Genomic DNA, 20,201 nt, shown 5'->3' on the forward strand with positions numbered 1-20,201 from the left:
TTACAGGCAGCGGTGGAAATTTAACCCGGGTCCCTGATGTTGTAAAGCATTGTGCTAGCCACCACGATACTGTGCGGCCCTAATAAAAAGCTTACAATTTCTAGAAAACAACATAGCCAGTGAGGTTCACTCATGAAGTCGCCATTTACGAATGCTGGAATGATGCACAGGTTCATCAATGAATAAAATAAGAACTTTCAATAACCTTTATTAGAATTCTTTACAGTAAAAGACAAGTCTTTTTTAAGCATTAATCACATGTTGGAAATGATTCAGAAATAATAAAGTTGATTTTATTCAAAACAGGATAAACATTGTACAAGTAAAAGATTTCTTACATTAAAAAAAATTAACATCTACTTTTAAAATGATAGGAAGAAATTGTGAATAGATTGTTGTACCTGTGTCATGTATTGGCAGCTACCTATTAAAGGCCGTTGTGTTTGTCTGTTCGTCCTCCAACTCAATATGCTTAAGTCACTTAAACAGATTGTTTGGTTCTTTCTAAATGAGACCTGTTGTTCCACTTCAAGTGGGATTCTGCAGTGATCCCTCTTTTTCGATCACCCTTTCAAAACAGAAGTACCATCGGTCCTATACTCCCTTCCCAGTCAGCTTCTAATGGATTACTTTCATTGCTTTACAGGTTCAATTGATGTTAACATATGCAATGTCATCTTTCATCAAATTTTATTTTAAAACAAGTCTATGCAATGAGCTCATTGAGCCTTTTCCTAACACTTGCTGTTCTGACTTTCTGCATCATAACCAGAGTTAGATTTCACTTTGTGGATCACATGTAAAGAGCAATTCCCCAGATCTTCACAGATCTCAAAATTATAAACAGAAACGTTTTGGTTGTTCTGGATCCATTCCATTAAAAGTAACGTGAGACAGCAACATCTCTTTCACTTTGTGACTGTACTGAATGGCTGGAAGAGTTTACTGAGGTTCACCTCAGAATAGCTGCTGGAAGACAGCACATCATCCATGACTCCTTTTAGCCGCTTGTACACAGAAATGTACTCGTTCATTTCACGAGACCACCTCTTTATGGGATCTGAAAAAAGAAAAACAGTATTCAGAAATAAATTTTAGAAACAAAACTAGTGTTTCTCAGTGCTCCAGCTCTGTAAAATGTTAATCAACTTGAAAGTTTTTAAAATTTTTATTTGTTCAATATCCATCCAATTCCTTACAAAAACATACATCTCACAATTGTTTGTCACCAACACTCATCAGAAAAAAGCCGATTTAATTAACTTAAACACATTTTATTTCATTGCCTGTTTCCATCGAAACAGAGCTAATTCGAAATCATATTGAATATGTCACAAATCTCATATCAGAAAACCCTATACTTAAATCTATAAATCTGCATAAGGCAGTTAGCCAGATTCATGTGGCATACTCCTTATTATCCACCTGGATAAGATATGGAGATGAGCAACACGTATTCGGAACCTTTGCCAAGCAAAGGGACTTTAGTTGAATGTTGCGAAAGAATTTCTGTCCCTTTTGCAGGTAAGCGACATTAAGTTTATGAAGTAATTTGTAAAAACTAATTTAACAAAGATCATTAAAGACATATGATGCTAATAATTAGGAAATCACTAGAAAGGCAGATTTAAAAAAATTCATCAAAATGGAAATGAGTTGCACAATAAATATCCAAGCAAAGTGACACAAGTTATTGCCAAAATTTGATGCAATGAAAAGCATTCTGGATAAAATGTGACCAAGCCTCAAAAGGGATCAATTAAAATAATAATATGGCTACAATGAAAGAGTTATACTGTATAAAGCTGACCCTCACTTATGAAAAATGAGCAACTAGCTCAAGTCTAGCAGTCTTTTCTTGTTCACAGTTACAACAATCTAAAATGGTTTAACTTCCTTTCAAATAAATTTATGCATGTAAGATTAGTCTTAAACATTTATATGCTTGCATTTTTTTGTCAGAATAAGAGTGGTGAATATTTTAATGCTAAATGCATGAGTGACGAAATGACAATTACTTTACACTTATAAAACAAAAAGTGACAGGCCTGTGTGGTCAATAGCTCCTCTTATACCATTAAAGCTTTCCTAAGCTGCAAAAATACAATTTCAACTCTGTAAAAATATTCAATACAACAGATTTATTTCAATAGCATTAATGGATAACCTTTTGCCCTCTATGTTTCAGTATTTTATACACATGCTTGGTTCAGTGTAGACCATTGCATTTGCTGCTCCAATGAATCTGATAAGAAATAACTATTTTTTCTCCTGAACAGGTAAAACTTGTTAATGGGTTCTAAGAGATAGAATAGTTTGATCATAACCATAGTCATTTGATGACTAAAACTGGAATTAACTCCTTTGTTTTCCCCCATCCTTTCTGCTGAGATATTAACTTTTGCCACCAGCCTAGCTAGGTGAGAGAATATTATGTAGTTAAAGAAACACTTCAGCTGATGATGAACAACCTTTCCTACTTTCATATGTAATAATTTTAATCAAACTGGGAATACTTAATGTAAACATTAGAATTGGGCATCAAAAAGATTTTGATGCCTTTTGCAAAGACACGTCCTCTGTTCAATTACTGCATCAAGATCTCACAACAAATGGCTTTTTATTTTCAGTGACATGTCAGTGTGGGTTACTGGTAGTGGCAACTGGAGAAGGGTGCAGAGAGAAAATTTTATTCAAAAAGCAATCTCATTTGTCAATATTTGTATTTCCTGAAACTCCATTCAAGAAATGACAAGTAAAAAAAAACTTCTAAACTTTAACCAGCCAATATTCCACTTCAGAGAAAAAATTGAAAGAAACAGAAAGCAATAAGCAATATTTTAAATTGGGTCATTTATGAAAAGTGTTTAATACACACGCTGATTTATGGTCAGAGTAATTATGACAGAAACAGGCCGTCAAGCCCAGATCATCCTTGCCAACCAAGATGCTCCTGTAAGCTGATCTAATTTGCCCCCATTTGACTCATATCCCTTTAAACCAGAGGTTCCTAATCTTTTTTACGCCACAGATCAATACCATTAAGTAAGGGGTCCATGGGGCCCAGGTTGGGAATCACTGTTTGAAACCTCTCCTGTCCATGTAGCTGTCCAAGAGTTTTTAAAAATATTCAAACGCAGTCATTTTTCAGCTGCTGGACATGCTTTGTGCTGTGGTACAGTACATGAAAACTATGCCACAGCATTAAAAATGGCAACAGCAAGATAAAAAGAACTGTGTTAATAAATACCTTGATCACAACAGGGTTCTCCTTAATCACATGGAGGTCCTTTCCAACTACCTTAAATATCTTGGTGGCTATTGTATTTTTCTCCCAATGTTTTTATTTCCCAAACTGTTCTTTTTTAAAAGTATAATACAATGTCAGCCGTAAATTTTTGGTGCAATGTACTTAGGCTAAAAAAACTGAAGAAGGAAGAAAATGTCAGTGTATGTAGAAGGAAGGTCAAACTTGAGTTACCTTTATTGGAACCGCAAGAAATCTCATGTTCTATCAGATGACACAACAATGAGAGGTTTATCTATCAAGCGTACCACTACAACTGCAATACTGGTTTCAAGAAGGTAGAGTTCAAGAAGGACAAGCTTATTTTTGCTCAGTTCTAATCTTTAACATATTTAAAGAATTCTTAATCTCCTTTAAAATTTTGTAAGATATTGGAATCTCATTATAGTGAAAGTGAGATCTTTCCCCCTCCAATACCTTCCGTCATATCTTCCTTACAATGTTGGAGGCCACTTGGCCCAAAACCTATGCTAGTTTACAGAACAATCTCATTCTCCTTCTCACTGATTCTCTTACCCTATCTGTGGTAGAGGTAATTTACTGTAGCCAACTAATCTACCAACCAGCACATCTTTGGGTTGTGGGAGGAAACCAGAGCACTTGGGCAGTTACAAAGAGAAATTCTACACATTTAGTAGCAGAGGCCAGGATTGAACTCAGGTTACTAGACTTGAATAAGGTGCAGTATCTTTCTGAGCCACTACGCCACTCCATCCTTGAATTCCTTCCTGTAACACAGACCCGCTTGGTTCAGATATCCAATTGCAAAAGCAGATCACCTGTTTATCAGAGTGTGTCACCTTTTAGGTACTCTAAGCCAGAGATCGTGCTTACCTTATCACTGCTCTGTTTCCCACCACTTATGCACAAAAATGCTCAGCCTAGATCAGTACCAAGCAACAGAAAATAAACATGCTGAGTTCATGCTGGATGTAGTATTTCAGCCTAGGCAGAGATCTGGAGTCACCACTATTTTCCAAATCCAATGTGAAAAGAAAAAACAATAAACACCCTAAGCTCTTACTTGCTTTCAGAACGAAGTCATAAGGAGTACTTGAAACAGAGATCACTTTCCACTGGAAAATATTTGAAGTAGCGCTAATGGAAGACAGCAGTATGTTGAAATGAGATTTGCACTTTCTTAGCAAAGAGATGTGATGGGCTTTGCCTTACCGCTACATCTTTCATTCAGTGGACAAACCTCTGCACAAAGCTTTCGGGTGCGATTAAATCATAGAACCATCCATTCTGTCAGGTCCCATGGCACTGCAGGAGGGATATCTGCAGACTTTTGGGTTGTTACATATCCCTGCCTCGACAACACCCAGATCACTGTTCTATACAGACTGGCTCCGGTAATTTTATACACCACTATAGTGAATACATTAAAAAGTATTGCAATAATAATAGTGTTTGGGATGCCTGGAGGTAGAAATAGGAACATAATCAATTCAAGGTCTTTCGCATACTGGATATAAGTGCCAAGAAATATTAGTCACTATTCAAGGAAAGTCCCAGAGCATTCTTGTAGCATATTCAGACACTAACAAAAGGGAATTGCTTTTGAAGTTGTGGAGTTGTGTAGCTGACAAAACCCAGAGTCTGTGAGAGTTCATTAACATAACGCATTACCGTGATGCAAATGCACCAAGCAGTTATATCAATTAGGCAGAAATAAAAAATATTAGTCAAAAATATCTATTCAAGCAGCAGTCAAATGAATAATCTGATTGTTAGTCAGATTGCTTTAGTTTTTTTCTTTAAGCCTGAATTCTGTAGTAGAGGGCTGCACTGCCAAACACCTCATTCACACTGAAGATTGGAATCAGTATCTACTTCCAAATATCAGGTGCTGGGGTTTAGCAGGATCAGCATATAGGGCTGCTTGATGAACCTGTTTATATACAGTATTTAGCAATGCAACAAAGCAAGACTTACTTCACTATGATAGTGAAGATATCTTCCATTATATAATGTGTTTAGACCTGGGCACAAGACTGGAAGGCTGATTTAATGGTCTGGATAGATGGGCCACAGGGGCAGACATCAGAGAAATGCAAAAAGGTTCATTTTTAGTAGAAGATTAACAGAATGAACCACAATCACTTCAGTTCTTGAGATTCAGGGACAAGTGATCAGGGATGACGATGAGATCTTTAAGGCCTGAGTGCAGATTGAAAAGATAATTGAAAAGAAATTTGGGATTCTTGATACTTTATTCAAGTACAATGGATTCAAGTGAATCACTGACAAGGGTACAGCTGCATGTTCTCTGTAATTCTCGATAACCAAATGTAGGAAGCACTTTCAAACCAGGGATGGGGTACAGTGAAAGTTCATCTTCATTATAGAAAAGAGAGATTATAGTTATTATCAAGACAAATACAAGAAAAAGGACTTGCATTCATATAACTCCTTTAATATAAACAAGATCTCATGAGGTTGTTTACAGAATTGCTGCCAAACAAAACTTGCTACCAAGGCACAAAGAGATTGAAATAGAAGACAAGTTAAAGTCACTCATGTATTATGGAGTGACTTAACGGAGGGAATAACAGAAAGGTTTAATAAGAAGTTTGGAGTTACAATGCCTATAAAAAGTATTCACCTCCCCTTGGAAGTTTTCATGTGTTATTGTTTCACAACAGTGGATCACGTGGATTTAATTTGGCTTTTTTTGCCACTGATCAAGAGAAAAAGACTCTTTCATGTGAAAGTGAAAACAGATCTCTACAAAGTGATATAAATTATTTACAAATATAAAACTCAAAGTAATTGTAAGTATTCATCCCTTCAAGTCAGTATTTGCTAGATGCATCTTTGCTAGCAATTACAGCTTTGGGTCTGTGTGGCTAGGTCTCTATTAGCTGGATGTTGCAATTTTACCCCATCCTCCTTTACAAAACTGCTCAAGTTCTGTTAGATTGCATGGGGATCATGAGTGAACAGTCCTTTTCAAGTCCAGCCACATATTCTCAATTGGACTGAGATCTGGACTCTGACCTGGCCACTCCAGGACATTAACTTTGTTGTTTTTAAGCAATTTCTGTGTAGCTTTGACTTTATGCTTGGGGGTCACTGTCTTGCTGGAAAACAAATCTTCTCCCAAGTCACAGTTCTCCTGCAGACTGCAACAGGTTTTCTTCCAGTGTTTCCTTGTACTTTGCTGCATTCATTTCACCCTCTACCTTCACAAGCCTTCCAGGGCCTGTTGCAGTGAAGCATCCCCACAGTATGATGCAGCCACCACTATGCTTCACGATGGGAATGGTGTGTTTTTGATGATCTGTGGTGTTTGGCTTACGTCAAGCATAGCAATAGGTCTGATGGCCAAAAAGCTCAATTTTGGTTTCATCAGACCATGGAACCTTCTTTCAGCTGACTTCAGAGTCTCCCACATGCCTTCTGGCAAACTCTTGCTGACATTTCATGTGATTTTTTTTTCCAACACTGGCTTTCTCTTTGCCACTCTCCTATAAAACGGTGACAAGAGACACACCCAGGAGACAGATGTTGTATGCACAGTCTCTCCCATCTCATCCACTGAAGCTTGTAACTCTTCCAGAGTTGTTATACGTCTCTTGGTGGCCTCCCTGATCACTAGTCCCCTTCCTGCACGGTCACTCAGTTTTTAGGACAGCCTGCTCTAAGCAGATCTACAGCTGTGCCATATTCTTTCCATTTCTTGCCGATTGACTTAACTGTACTCCAAAGGATATTCAGTGACTTGGAAATGTTCTTGTATCCATCTCCTGATTTGTGCTTTTCAATAACCTTTTTGCAGAGTTGCTTGGAGTGTTCTGATCTTCATGGTGTAGTTTTTGCCAGGATACTGATTCACCAGAAGTTGGCCTTCCAGATATAGGTGTATTTTTACCATAATTAATTGTAACACCTTGACTGTACACAGGTGATCTTCATTTAACTAATTATGTGACTTCTAAAACTAGTTGCTTGCACCAGTGATGATTTGGTGTGTCATTTTAAAAGGGTTGAGTACTTATGCAATCAATTATTTTGAATTTTATATTTGTAATTAATTTAGATCACTTTAGAGATGTTTTCACTGACACAAAAGAATCTTTTTCATTGAGCAGTGTCAAAAAAGCCAAATTAAATCCACTGTGATTCAATTTTATAAAACAATAAAACATGCAAACTTCCGGGGGGGGGGGGTGAATACTCTTTATGAGGACTGCATATTGGACAGAGATATTCAAGCAATCAGAATTAAGGAGCACAGTTAATTCATAGGATTGCAGTTGGAGGGATGACAAAGATAGGGAAAGGAAAGGTCTTGAAAGGGACTGAAAAAGAAGAGTAAAAATTTCAGAATCGAGGCATTGTTTAATTAGAAGCCAGGGGTTAATAATAAAAGTACTGTGATTGTTAGGACAATTGAAGAGTTTTAGGTAATGTTAGAGGCCAGTTAAAAGCGCTTTGCCAAGTAAGGAGGAAGGTTTCATCAGGAATAAAGACAGGATTGAGTCAGTGACATCGCTGAGGTAGAAAAAAGGTTGAATGGACATATGATCCAAAGATTATCTCAGGGCCAGTTGTGTGACTAAGATTGAAACTGAAATAGGTTACAATCAGCAATCTGAGAGAGGAATGGAATCAGCTTGGTGGTGGAGATTACAAATAATATTTAGTTGTTGAAACTGTTTGCTTATTCAGTATTGAATGTCCCAAAAGTTGTATGCAAGTCAATTGATCAACAGCACAAAAGATGAGTGGAGGTGATACAGAGCTGACGTCGTCAAAGGACACTGAAGATGAGGAATAGGAGGCATCCTTACTAGATACAGAAACACAGGAAAAGGAGTTTACTACTGAAGAAAAAGAGAGAAGTATATGAAGCCCTCCCCATATGGACAAGGATGGGGAGCTCTAGAGAAGAATGGTGTCTTCAAAAGCATCAAAGGATATGGACTATTAGAGAAAGATGAAAATAAATAGTCTATCTTTGCCACAATATACAGGGTACTATTAGTGTCTCTGAAAGGAGCTGTTCTGATATTTGAGCAGGGCCAAAAATTTGATAGAAGCATTTCTAGATAGAAAGCCTGGAATGGATTTGGTGGGCAACAACAGATCCACTGGGGAGAAAGACACGGTCCATACAATGGTTATTGAATTGAAAAAACGGCAATGATTCAAAAGGATAAAAAGCATAATTTTTCAGTTTATTTTAGCAAGCTAAACCGTGTAGTAGTTACTTTGGATTTATGGTGTAATTATCTTGTCTCGGTGACCTTGATTAACTTGAACAAAGTTGAAAGATTACTGTGGAAAATTAATGGACACTTCAATCACTGGTCACATAATATTCTTACAGAGTGAGCAGAATAAAGAAAATGTGACAAATTTAACACACCTAAGCACTTAAGCTTTCTAAAAGTGTCCTTCATATTTTTCCTACCAGGGGTTATAGAAGCTGAGATTGCAACAGGGGATTGGATTAATTCGTTAAAAAATAATAATGCAGAAGCAACAAAGATAAGGAACATGTTGATTGTTCCAGTTGTAGAGCTAGCAGGGATACAGTGGGTCATCCCTGCTGTCCAATCTTCAGCTCTGGGGCCCAGAAAGAGTCAAACTATCAACATCCTATAGGTGGTGCCATTGAGGCCAATAGCACAAAAACATTAGCTCAAGAGACAACAGTGATTGTGTAATCAATTTTAAAGACAAAGTGAAAATACTGTTTATTTGATCTGTAAGCAATAATCTTCCACTTGTCCCATCAGCAAGTATTACAATCACACAAAAATGTAAGTACATCAATAAGCCACTGTCCCAATGATTTGATTCCAGTGATGCTGCCAATGAAAAGATTTTTGAGCTACTTGTCAAAAGAAAGCTATATTCAGTTGCATAGACAAATCTGGCTTTTGACCATTGTTTCATTACATTGTGTATATCATTACTAAAGAGTGCATGTTACTTTGGATTTCTGGTGAAACTGGTCTTATCTAGTAACCTTGATTACCTTGTACAAAACTGAAATATCACTACAGGCAAAATAATGAACACTTCAATCACTAGTCAAGTAATATTCATACTGAGCAGGATAAAGAAAATCTGAAACGTTTAGTGCATATTTTGTATAAGAGCCTAAACTTTCTAAAATTGTACTTCCATATACTGTAAACAGATGTCAGTTAATAACTTCTGTACCAAAATTCAGCTGAACACTGAGTGCAGAACTGGAGAAGCTGTTTGTACTATAATCTTCCTGTCACAATCAGGATAAAATATGCTACAGCACAAGTGAATGAAGGATACTCTGCCTTCTTCCTTTCTCGCAGGTGATGATAGACTGTGTAATCTTTTAAAAAGCTTTCCAAAGTTAACTGATTGCAAAGCTACATATTTATTTTATAGAATTAATAAATTAAAGGGACAAACAAGCCTAACTTTTGGATTATCAAAGCCATTGAAGTAAAACTATTTTGACATCCAAGCTCTGACAAACAGACATTTTTACAAAATTATCTGAATTTTGCTGCAGAGGGGATTGCTTTCTTTACCGTGGCAAGCTCTTCACATTTGCACAGATTTTTGAGATAGGTTAAAAACATCAACTTTTGCAATTTCTCTGCAATTTTCAATAGCCAAATGTGCAGGCTTTTTGAAATGCAGGTACTTAGCTAGTGGTGATTGTAAAATGACCCCACTAACTGTACTGCATTAGGCAATGTAGAAACACTACCACTGCAAATGATTTAAGGCCAAAATAATTATCATTTAATTTTACCTCCACTTAAATTTTAAATTGTATTTATTTTAAACACTTAAAGGACAAATCATCACAGATGTAAGCATTACGTATCTACCCATGCACACACTAGTTTAGCCTACAGTGCAGTAATTAAATTGAGACATCGATGTTTACTTAGCTGATTATAAACAACGCCATAGAGTCATCAGGACAGAAAAGGTCCTTTCAGACCACTAGGTGTACCCCAACTATCAAAATTTATATATACATATTAATCTCATTTACTTGCACTTGGTACATAGCATTCTTTGTCTTAGTGATCCAAGTGCTCATCAAGTGCTTCTTAAATACTGTGACAATATCTACCTCCACCACTTCTCAGCGGTGGGACAAGAGATTCCTGGACCACTGACCTCAATAACCAACTGACAAAAGCAAATCATTCAGTCATTTGATTTCCCTCTACAGGATCCATAGTATGCTATGTTCACCTGCAAAACTACAAAAATAACCTATTCATTGGAAAGTTTCTTTTAGGAAGATCTGAAGACGTAAGAGAGGCAGCATAAATGCAAGTCCGAAGATCTGTACAATTTGCCACTTACAGAAAAGTTCTTAATTTAGCTATGGAAGACTTCAATGAAAATGAAAGCAACAAATAGTTTAAAGCTCCAGAACTGGATTCTGAAACTAAGACCAGCTTTAGTGCCCCTAAATTTGAGTGTGCAATGAACAGGAAAAGAAATCCTGTGTCTCATAATCTGCTAAATAGATTTTACTTTACTTTTTAAAATACAACAAAATTATACTTTGAACAGATGAGACTTGACATTATTAAAAACTGAGTTTTAATGCTAGAGAGAATATTCGGTGGTAATTAAAGTTTACAATGCAATTAAAATTAGTTTGCTAATTTGGTTAACACTGCAATGTGTTAACTGAAAAAGCAATAACAATTACAAAACCTATGTCAGGCTACTGTTTATTGATTACAGCTCAGTGTTCAATACCATCATACCTTCAGTAGTAATCAATAAGCTCCAAAACCTGGGCTCTATAACTCCTTCTGCAACTGTATCCTTGACTTCCTTATCAAGAGACCACAGTCAGCGTGGATTGGAACAAAAATATCTCCTCCTAGCTGGCAATCAACACTGGACCACCTCACAGATTCATGTTTAGCCCACTGCTCTACTCTCTCTACACCCATGAATGCGTGGCTAGGCACAACTCAAACACCATCCGATGACACAACTATTGTTGGCAGAATTTCAGATGGTGACGAGGAGTAGTACAGGAGGGAGACAGATCAGCTGGTAGAGTGGTGTTGCAACAACCTTGCACTAAACATCAATAAGACCAAGGAATTGATAGTGGATTTCAGGAAGTGGGAGTTGAGGGAACACACACCAGTCCTCATCGAGGGATCAACAGTACAGAGTGAGCAGTTTTAGATTTCAAAGAAGGCATGGCAGCAGCATACTTCATTAGGAGTTTGAGGAGATTTGATAAGTCACCAAAGACTCTCACAAGTTTCTACAGATGTACCATGCACAGGATTCTAACTGGTTGCATCACCAGCGGGTATCAAGGGGAAGATCGGAAAAAGCTGCAAAAAACTGTGAACTCAGTCAGCTCCATTATGGGCCCAGCATCGAAGACATCTTCAAAAGGTAATGCCTCAAAAAGGCAGCATCCATCATGAAATCTAAAACTGTCCATCATCCGGGATAGGCCCTCTTCTCATTGCTAGCATCAAGGAAGGTATACAGAGCCTGAGGGTACACACTCAATGTTTTAGGAACAGCTTCTTCAACCTTCACCATCAGATTTCTGAATGGATACTGAACCCATTAACAATTCCTCAGTAAATTTTCCCTCTCTTTTTGTACTACATATTTTTTTTATATACTGCACAATCTTATTGTGATTTATAGTTGTTATTATTACATATTGCAATTTACTGCTGCCACAAAATAACAAGTTTCATGACCTAGGCCAGTGATATTAGTCCTGATTTTGGTATTCTACCTTTCGCTGCTTTAAAACCAAGATTCTTGGTTAGATTTAATTATGGGTGTGTGGACACCACTTATTATTTCTGGATTTACAAGCCTGACAGAGAACACTAATTGCTCAAGGTATTCCAGCCATTCATAAAACATAAAAATTTGACAGAAAAATTCTTTTATTTCCATGGCTTTCAATTTTCTTTTACTTTTTTTATTATGTGATACTATACCAAATGCATTTTGATATTGTTCTAATTTTGATGAACAAGTTCAACTTAAACTAATAGGATTGAAATCTTCCCTGTCTTTGCAAGCTCCTATACATATATGAGGCCACCTTAACCTAGTTGGTAAAGAACATCAACATCAAAAAAACAGCCTCCTTATTTTGTTGAAAATGCTGTTCAGAAAGGCCTAAAGAATTGCTGCTATGAATAAATGAAAAGAAAATCATTCTGGTTGGAGCTCGTCTGAGGCAAAGATACAAAATCAAGTTCAGTGCTATGATATTTCCCCTTTGTTCCCCGATCAGATACACAACAAACAGGAATCAGAGTATATTTTAAATACAAGACAGTTGCTGATCCGGGTTATATCTGGTGTTTTGTGCTTGTGCCACTATTTGTCTATATTTTATGACAATTTTATTATTTATTGAGATACAGCACTGAGTAACCCCTTCTGGCCTTTCGAGCCGTGTCACCCAGCAACCTTCGATTTATCTCTGGCCTAATCAAGAGACAATTAACAATGACCAATTAACTTACATTGTCCGATTGTAGGAGGAAGCAGGATGAAACCCACGCGGTCACAGGGAAACGCACAAACTCCTTCCAGGCAGCGGTGGGAGTTGTTGAAGAACAAAATAACATGCTTGCCCACTTTTCATCGTGCTGACTTTGAGTTTAAAATAAAGTTCACAAAACGTGTTAAAACTGCAATCTGTTTTTCTCTGACAATCCTGTAGCCCTGTCAGACCATAATCTGATTCCAACATATACTTTTAACAGTGCATTTGAAAATGTTTAATGCCCTGCATGCTAGCTGGTCATACAAACTGCCATAATGGCCCTGAAACACTTTACAATGTGAAGCAGAAACATGATGTGACACCAGTCGAGCAAATGTGACAGGAAGGTGATCTGTACTACAGATATCTGAAGGCAACCTTGCAAGATATAATCCAAACTTCAGGCTTTTCAGTATTATGATACCATTGCTGTACTGGGGTAAATATATGCACACTGTAACACACTGAAATCCTGACCCCAGGTCTATCACCAAAGGAAACACTGCAGTTCCAATTAAGGCACAGTCTAAACATTCAAAAGGTCCACTGAAATCCAATTGTTCTGACAATGCAGGGGTAACAGTTTACTGTAGGTACATGTTCTCCAGGTCAGCCTGCAAATGCTTATCAGTCAAGATATCAGTGAAAGATTTTGTTCCAATGAAATGAAACTTCCACAATCAACAATAACAGCAGTCAAAAGAATTCAGGTAATATTCACTATGCATTTTAACCATAAAAACTTTTCATATTCCAATTGACTCAACCAGCCAGATACCACTCCCAAGTTAAATTTTTTGGAAATTTAGCTCCTTTGCAAGAAGATCTAGATATTTACAATTTTCAGGCAGGATGGTTTTATAACATCTATAGATCAGCAGAGAATTATGACAACTAATGCGAACTGTTGCTTTCTCAGAGTTCAGTAGTTAATGTCAACTATTAATAAAGGAAGTGATAACTACACAAATGTTAATTTAAAAAATCCTAACTGCTAACATGTTTGGTAATAAAAATTCTCTAAGCCAACCAACTAACTAGAAAATTCTTTCAACAGAACACACCAGGTACGGTTAAAGCAAATGCAATATACTTTATATTGACATTGATATTGCAGATCTGAAATGAGTCAATGGTGAAAATACAAGAAGGTCAAGAAGAAGGGGTGCTCCAGAAATGATAAATGTTCACCTCCCAGAGAGGATAAAACAATTCTCATTTAACATACAAAAACTTGGCTGAATCATACAGAGAGGCTAACAGTTCCAGCTGGTGCCCCATAATTTGAATGAAAGTGTATCCTGGATTCACTGTGTAACAAACTGAACAACAGCCATCAGCATTCAGCTTTGCTGCACTCCACATGGGTGGTAGCAGTGGAGCCCAGTCTTTTTAAAGTCACAGAGCAATACAGCACAAGTACAGGCCTTTCAGCTAAACGAGTCCAAAATGTCCATGGTGCCTATCCAGTTTGCCCTAATTCCTGCATTCAGCTTATATCCCTCCAGGCCTCACCCCCATTTATCTGATCGAGTGCTTCTTAATTATTCTACTGTACCTGCCTCACGACAACTTCTGGCAATTTGTTCCATATACCGATCATCCTCTGCAGTGAAAAGTTGCCTTTCAGGTCTTACATTTCTCACCCTAAACCTATAGAATGCCCTCCAGTTTTGGACTCCCTTACTCTGGTGAAAAAATTGTTAACTTTCACCTCTATGCCTCTCATAATTTCAAACATTTCTATAAAGGTCCCCCCCACCCCCCAACTCATTCTCCTACGTTCCAGGGAATAAAGACCTAGCCAAGCTAATCTCTTCCTATAAATCAGACCTCTAGCCGAGGTGACAGCTTTGTAAATCTTTTCTGTATTATTTCCAGTTCAATTACATCTTTCCAGTAACAGGTTGGTCAAACTGTACACAGTACTCCAAGTGCAGCTTCACCAACGATGTGCACAACTGCAACACCATGTCCCAACCCCTATACTCACGTCCTGACAGATGAAGGCCAGCATAGTACATACCTCTTTCACCACTCTGTGATGCTGCTTTCAACCAACTACACACTTGTATTCCTACATCTCTCTCTGTTCCATTACAATCCATAATGCCCTACCATTCATAATATAAATCCTGAACTGGTACGGCATTCTGAAATGCACCATCTCACACTATCTAAACTGAAATTCTCAGCCCACTTCACTAACTGATTAGAACTTTATGATATCCTTCTTCACTACCAACAACTCTTCCTAATTTCATATCATAGGGTTATAGAAAAGAACAGTATGCAAAAAGGCCATTTGGCCCATCTAGCCTGCGCCAAACAATTTAAATTGCCTACTCCCAACGACCTGCACCTGGTTGATAGCCCTCCATAACCTTCCTATTCAAATTTCTCTTAAATGTTGAAATTGAACCAGCAACTACCAGTTGAGTTGGCAGCTCATTCCACATTCTCATGACCTTCTTAGTGAATTAGTTTCCCTTCATGTTCCCCTTAAACATTTCACCTTCACCCTTAACCCATGTCCCAGACAATCACAGTGGAAAAAGCCTGCTTGCATTCACCCTATCTATACTCCTCATAACTTTGTCTACCTCTATCAAATCTCTCCTCAATCTTCTATGTTCCAAGGAATAAAGTCCAAACCTATTCAATCTTTCCTTATAACTCAGGTCCTCCAGTCCCAGCAACAACCTTGTAAATTTTCTCTGTACACTTGCAACCTTACTTACTCCTTTCCTATAGGTAGGTGACCAAAACTGCACACAATACTCCAAATTAGGCCTCACCAATATCTTATACAATGTCAACATAACATCCTGTACTCAGTACTTTGATTTATGAAGGTCAATGTGCCAAAAGCTTTCTTTATAACCCTATCTACCTGTGATGCCACTTACAATGAATTATGAACCAGGATTCCCAGATCCCTTTTTGCTACCACACTCCTCATTGTCCCACTGTTCACTCTATAAGACCTACCCTGGTTGGTCCTACCGAAGTGCAACATCTCACACTTGTCTGCATTAAATTCCATCTGCAATTTTTCCAGCTGGTCCAGATCCCAATGCAAACCCTGATAGTTTTCTTCACTGTCCACTACACGCCCACTCTTGGTGTCATCTGAACATTTGCTGATCCAATTTACCACATTATCATCCAGATCATTGATATAGATGACAAACAACAAGAGACCCAGCACCAATGCCTGTGTCACTCCACTGTCACAGGCCGACAGTCAGAGAGGGAACCATCTACTACTATTCTCTGGTTTTCCCACAAAGACAATGTCTAATCCAATCATGGAAAAGAATTCCACAGATTCACCACACTCTAGCTAAAGAAATTCCTCCTCATCTCCATTCTAAAAGGATTCCCCTCTATTCTGAGATTGTGTCCTTTGGTCTTAGACTCTGCCAACATAGGAAACATCCTCTCCTCATCCATCCTAAAGTATTTTACCATTCGATAGATTTCAATTAGGTCACCACTCATTCTTCTGAAATCTTGTCCAGAGCCATCATATATGACAAGCCATTCAACCTTGGAAACATTTTCATGAACCTCCTTTGAACCCTCTCCAGTTTCAGCACATCCTTTCCAAGATACTGGGCCCAAAACTGCTCACAATAGTCCAAGTGAGGCTTTACAAAATCTCAAATTACACCTTTGCTTTTATATTCTAGTCCTTTTGAAATGAGTGCATTTGCATTTCTCACCACAGACTCAACCCGCAAATTGACCTTTAGGGAATCCTGCACAAGGACACCAAAGTCCCTTTCCACCTTTTTTTTTGTATTTTCTCTCCATCTAGAAAAAGTCAACCCTTTCATTTCTTCGACTAAAGTGCATGACCATACACTTCCCGACATTGTATTCCATTTGTCAATTCTTTGCCCATTCTACTAATCAGTCCAAGTCCTTCTGTAGCCTCTCTACTTCTTCGAAACTACCTGCATCTCCACCTATCTTCAAACTTTGCAACAGAGCCATTAATTCCATCATCCAAATCATTGATATATAACATAAAACAGAATCGGTTCCAACACAGACCCCTGTGGAACACCACCAGTCAACGGCAGACAACCAGAAAAGGCACCCTTTATTCTCACTCCTTGCATCCTGCTTTATCACTGTTAGAATCTTTCCTGTAAAAAACCTGCAGCTTGTTAATCAGCCTCATGTGTAGCACTTTGTCAACTGCCTTCTGAAAATCCAAGCACACAACATCAACCAATTTTCCTTTGTCTATCCTGCTTGTTATTTCTTCAAAGAATTCCAACAGATTTGTCAGGCAAGATTTTCCCTTGAGAAAACCATACTGATTATGGCCTATTATATCATCTGCCTCCAAGTATTGAGACCTCATCCTTAATAATCGAATCCAACATCTTCCCAATCACTGAAGTCAGACTAACTGGCCTATAGTTTCCTTTCTTCTCCCTCCCTTCCTTCTTGAAGAGTGGAGCGACATTTGCAATTTTTCAGTCTTCTGGAACCATTCCAGAATCTAGTGAAGCTTGAAAGATCATTACTAATGCCTCCACGATCTCTTCAGCAACCTCTTTCAGAATTCTGGGGTGTACACCATTTGGTCCAGGTGACTTATCTACCTTCAGAACTTTCAGTTTCCCAAGAACCTTCTTACTAGTTATGGTAGCTTCATACAGTTCATGACACCTGACACCTGGAAGTTCCACCACACTGCTAGTGTCTTCCACAGTGAAGACTGATGCAAAATACTTATTCAGTTTGTTCATCATTTAATTTTCCTCCATTATCATCCCTCCAGCATCATTTGCCAGTGGTCTGATATCCACTCTCACCCCCCACCCCCCTTTTACACTTTATGTTATATGAAGAAACTTTTGGCATCCTTTTTAATATTATGGGCTGGCTCACTTTCATATTTCATATTTACCATCTTAATGACTTTTTTAGTTGCCTTCTGCTGGTTTTTAGAAGTTTCCTAATCCTTTATCTTCCCACTAATTTTTATCCTATTATATTCCCTCTCTTTGGCTTTTATGTTGGCTTTATGTTCTCTTGTAGGCATGGTTGTGTCATCTTTGCTTTAGAATATTCTTTGTTGGGATATAAAAATCTGTGCCTTCCAAATTGCTTCCAGAAATTCCAGATATTGTTGCTCTGCCACCAGTGTGCTTTTCCAATCAATTCTGGCCAACTCCTCACCCATGCCTCCGTAATTCCCTTTACACCGCTGTCATATGGATATATCTGACTTTAGCTTCTCCTCCTCAAATTTCAAGGTGAATTTTATCATATTATGATCATTTTCACCTAAGGGTTCTTTTACCTTAAGCTCTCTAATCAATTTTGGTTCATTGCACAACACCCACTACAGAATAGCTGCTGGACTCGACCACCAGTTGCTCTAAAAAGCCAACATCGCGTAGGCACTCTAGTAATTCCCCCTCCTGTAATCCAGCACCAACCTGACTTTCCCAATCTACTTGCATATTAAAGTTCCCCATGACTAGTGTAACACTGCCCTTTCTATCTCACATTGTAATTTGTCAGCCACATCCTTACTACTATTTGATGTCTCTGCACAACTCCCATCAGGGTCTTATTACTCTTGCATTTTTTTTGATACCAACCTCCTAAATGTATGTTTCCTTCTTTTTCTTGACCAACGCCTCAATATCTCATCAGCCAAGGTTGTTAACTTGCTGGGTTTACCCTTGACCCTGAAAGGATTCCTCTTTCACACTAGTTACAATTATTATAACTTACATTAACTTATGCTGCCACAAAACAAATTTCAAGACTTAGATCAGTGACAATAAACCCGCTTCTGAATTAGCTGATCCTGGACACCTACTATCCCACTCTTAAACAACTCCCACTTGCCATTTGTTCATTTCCTGCTTAAATTTCACAGCATTTTGCTGAGGAATTACCCTTCATTTCTGAAACCCCACCGATTTCAGTGGATTCTGTGCCTGTTGATCTGTACTAAAGAGATACTTAAGTTATAGGCTAAACCATTTCACTTGGAATTTATTATTTCTAATTATTCTCAAGGGTCATTATCTTTAATTTGTTTCAGGTTTATATTCTTTGTTAAATTATTGATCTCCATATTAATAGTTTTATTTTTGAATACCTCTGTGTTAAAACAGAGAGATTTAAAAACTAAATGCAAAAATAGAGAGATCCAACATCACCTGGCCTAACACTGGCCAACAGCACTCAAAGCCATTCAGAACTAGCTAAATCATCTTGGAATGTTTTCAACATTTCCATGCCACGATCATAAACAGGTAAAGAGCACACCCAAGAATAATTTAAGACCCAAATACAGCTTTACGTGGCACATTCTGTAAAGTTACTGACATATATCAAAACTACAGAATGGTCCTTGAAGTAAGTCATAATTCCCTTAAAAATCATGCTTGGTACAAAACCCTTTGAAAATATCACACACATAAAACTGTATCTAAAGCTTAAGGTGCATATTAGTATTGCTAGACAATCCAGGCACTTGCCAATCAAATTTAGGTTTTATAGACTTTGATGAAACAATCTGCATAATACAAATATACACAACTGAAGGTCTGCACTTTTTTTCTTTGCTTAATTCAAAATTCACATTATTTCACTAAAATGTTAACCAGAGGCACATGGGATGATGCAATAATGTATGTCAATGTTTCCAGTTAGCAAAAATGGAAAGAAAATTATAAAGCACGTGGCAAATAAAAGGCCCTTTTAAGCAAAAACATTCACTCCTGGTTTTATTCAGTTTCTTGGGCCACACAGTGTTTCACTCCCAAAGTCGTTCCAAAAATAAAATATCAGTATTGTTTCCATTTGAAATACTTTCATTATATTGTCCAGACGTTTTCTAAACACCGCTTAAACATAAAATTTCAAAGGAAATAGCTCATTTTCTCAAAACAAATTCTCACCAATGTGTATGATTGACTCTTGATTCTTTTGTTTCAGGGAAATAAATATAAAGTAACCAAAAAGGAAACAGCTTCAGCTGGATATATAGTTTCTGTTGTGATTTTGATTAACATTGAAAATGAATATGGGAAAAATCAAAAGTGATCAGAATATAAAGATCACCACTGTGTAGAATAATGACCAATTTCCAGGATCAGCTATCTTCTACTACAGGGTACAAATAAAAAGTTGTTCAGAAAAAAATCCAGGTAATTCAAGGCTTTGATTGCTTTCCAAATAGAGCAGCCATCCCATTTAATTAGAAAAATCCATATATCATGTTTCTTTTTAAGAAAGACAGGAGAGGAAATGCAGGGGAATAGAGAACAAGCGGCATAACATCAGTTAACACAAAATTATAAGAGTTTATAAAAGCAATGGAAG

General features: G+C 37.6%; 1 protein-coding gene across 2 annotated transcripts in view; it reads right to left on the reverse strand.

Moving 5' to 3' along the window:
* Positions 1-211: 211 nt before the first annotated feature.
* The window catches only part of pola1 (polymerase (DNA directed), alpha 1), a 291,471-nt gene continuing 271,481 nt past the window's right edge, over positions 212-20,201 (reverse strand). For both annotated transcript variants that reach the window (XM_059966177.1, XM_059966176.1), the window contains exon 37: positions 212-1,060. In XM_059966177.1, coding sequence (XP_059822160.1) covers positions 909-1,060 — 152 coding nt within the window. In that variant the 3' untranslated portion in view covers positions 212-908. The remainder of the gene's footprint in view (positions 1,061-20,201) is intronic.

Source organism: Hypanus sabinus, chromosome 4 (genome assembly GCF_030144855.1).
Source record: "Hypanus sabinus isolate sHypSab1 chromosome 4, sHypSab1.hap1, whole genome shotgun sequence".
Classification (NCBI taxonomy): domain Eukaryota; kingdom Metazoa; phylum Chordata; class Chondrichthyes; order Myliobatiformes; family Dasyatidae; genus Hypanus; species Hypanus sabinus.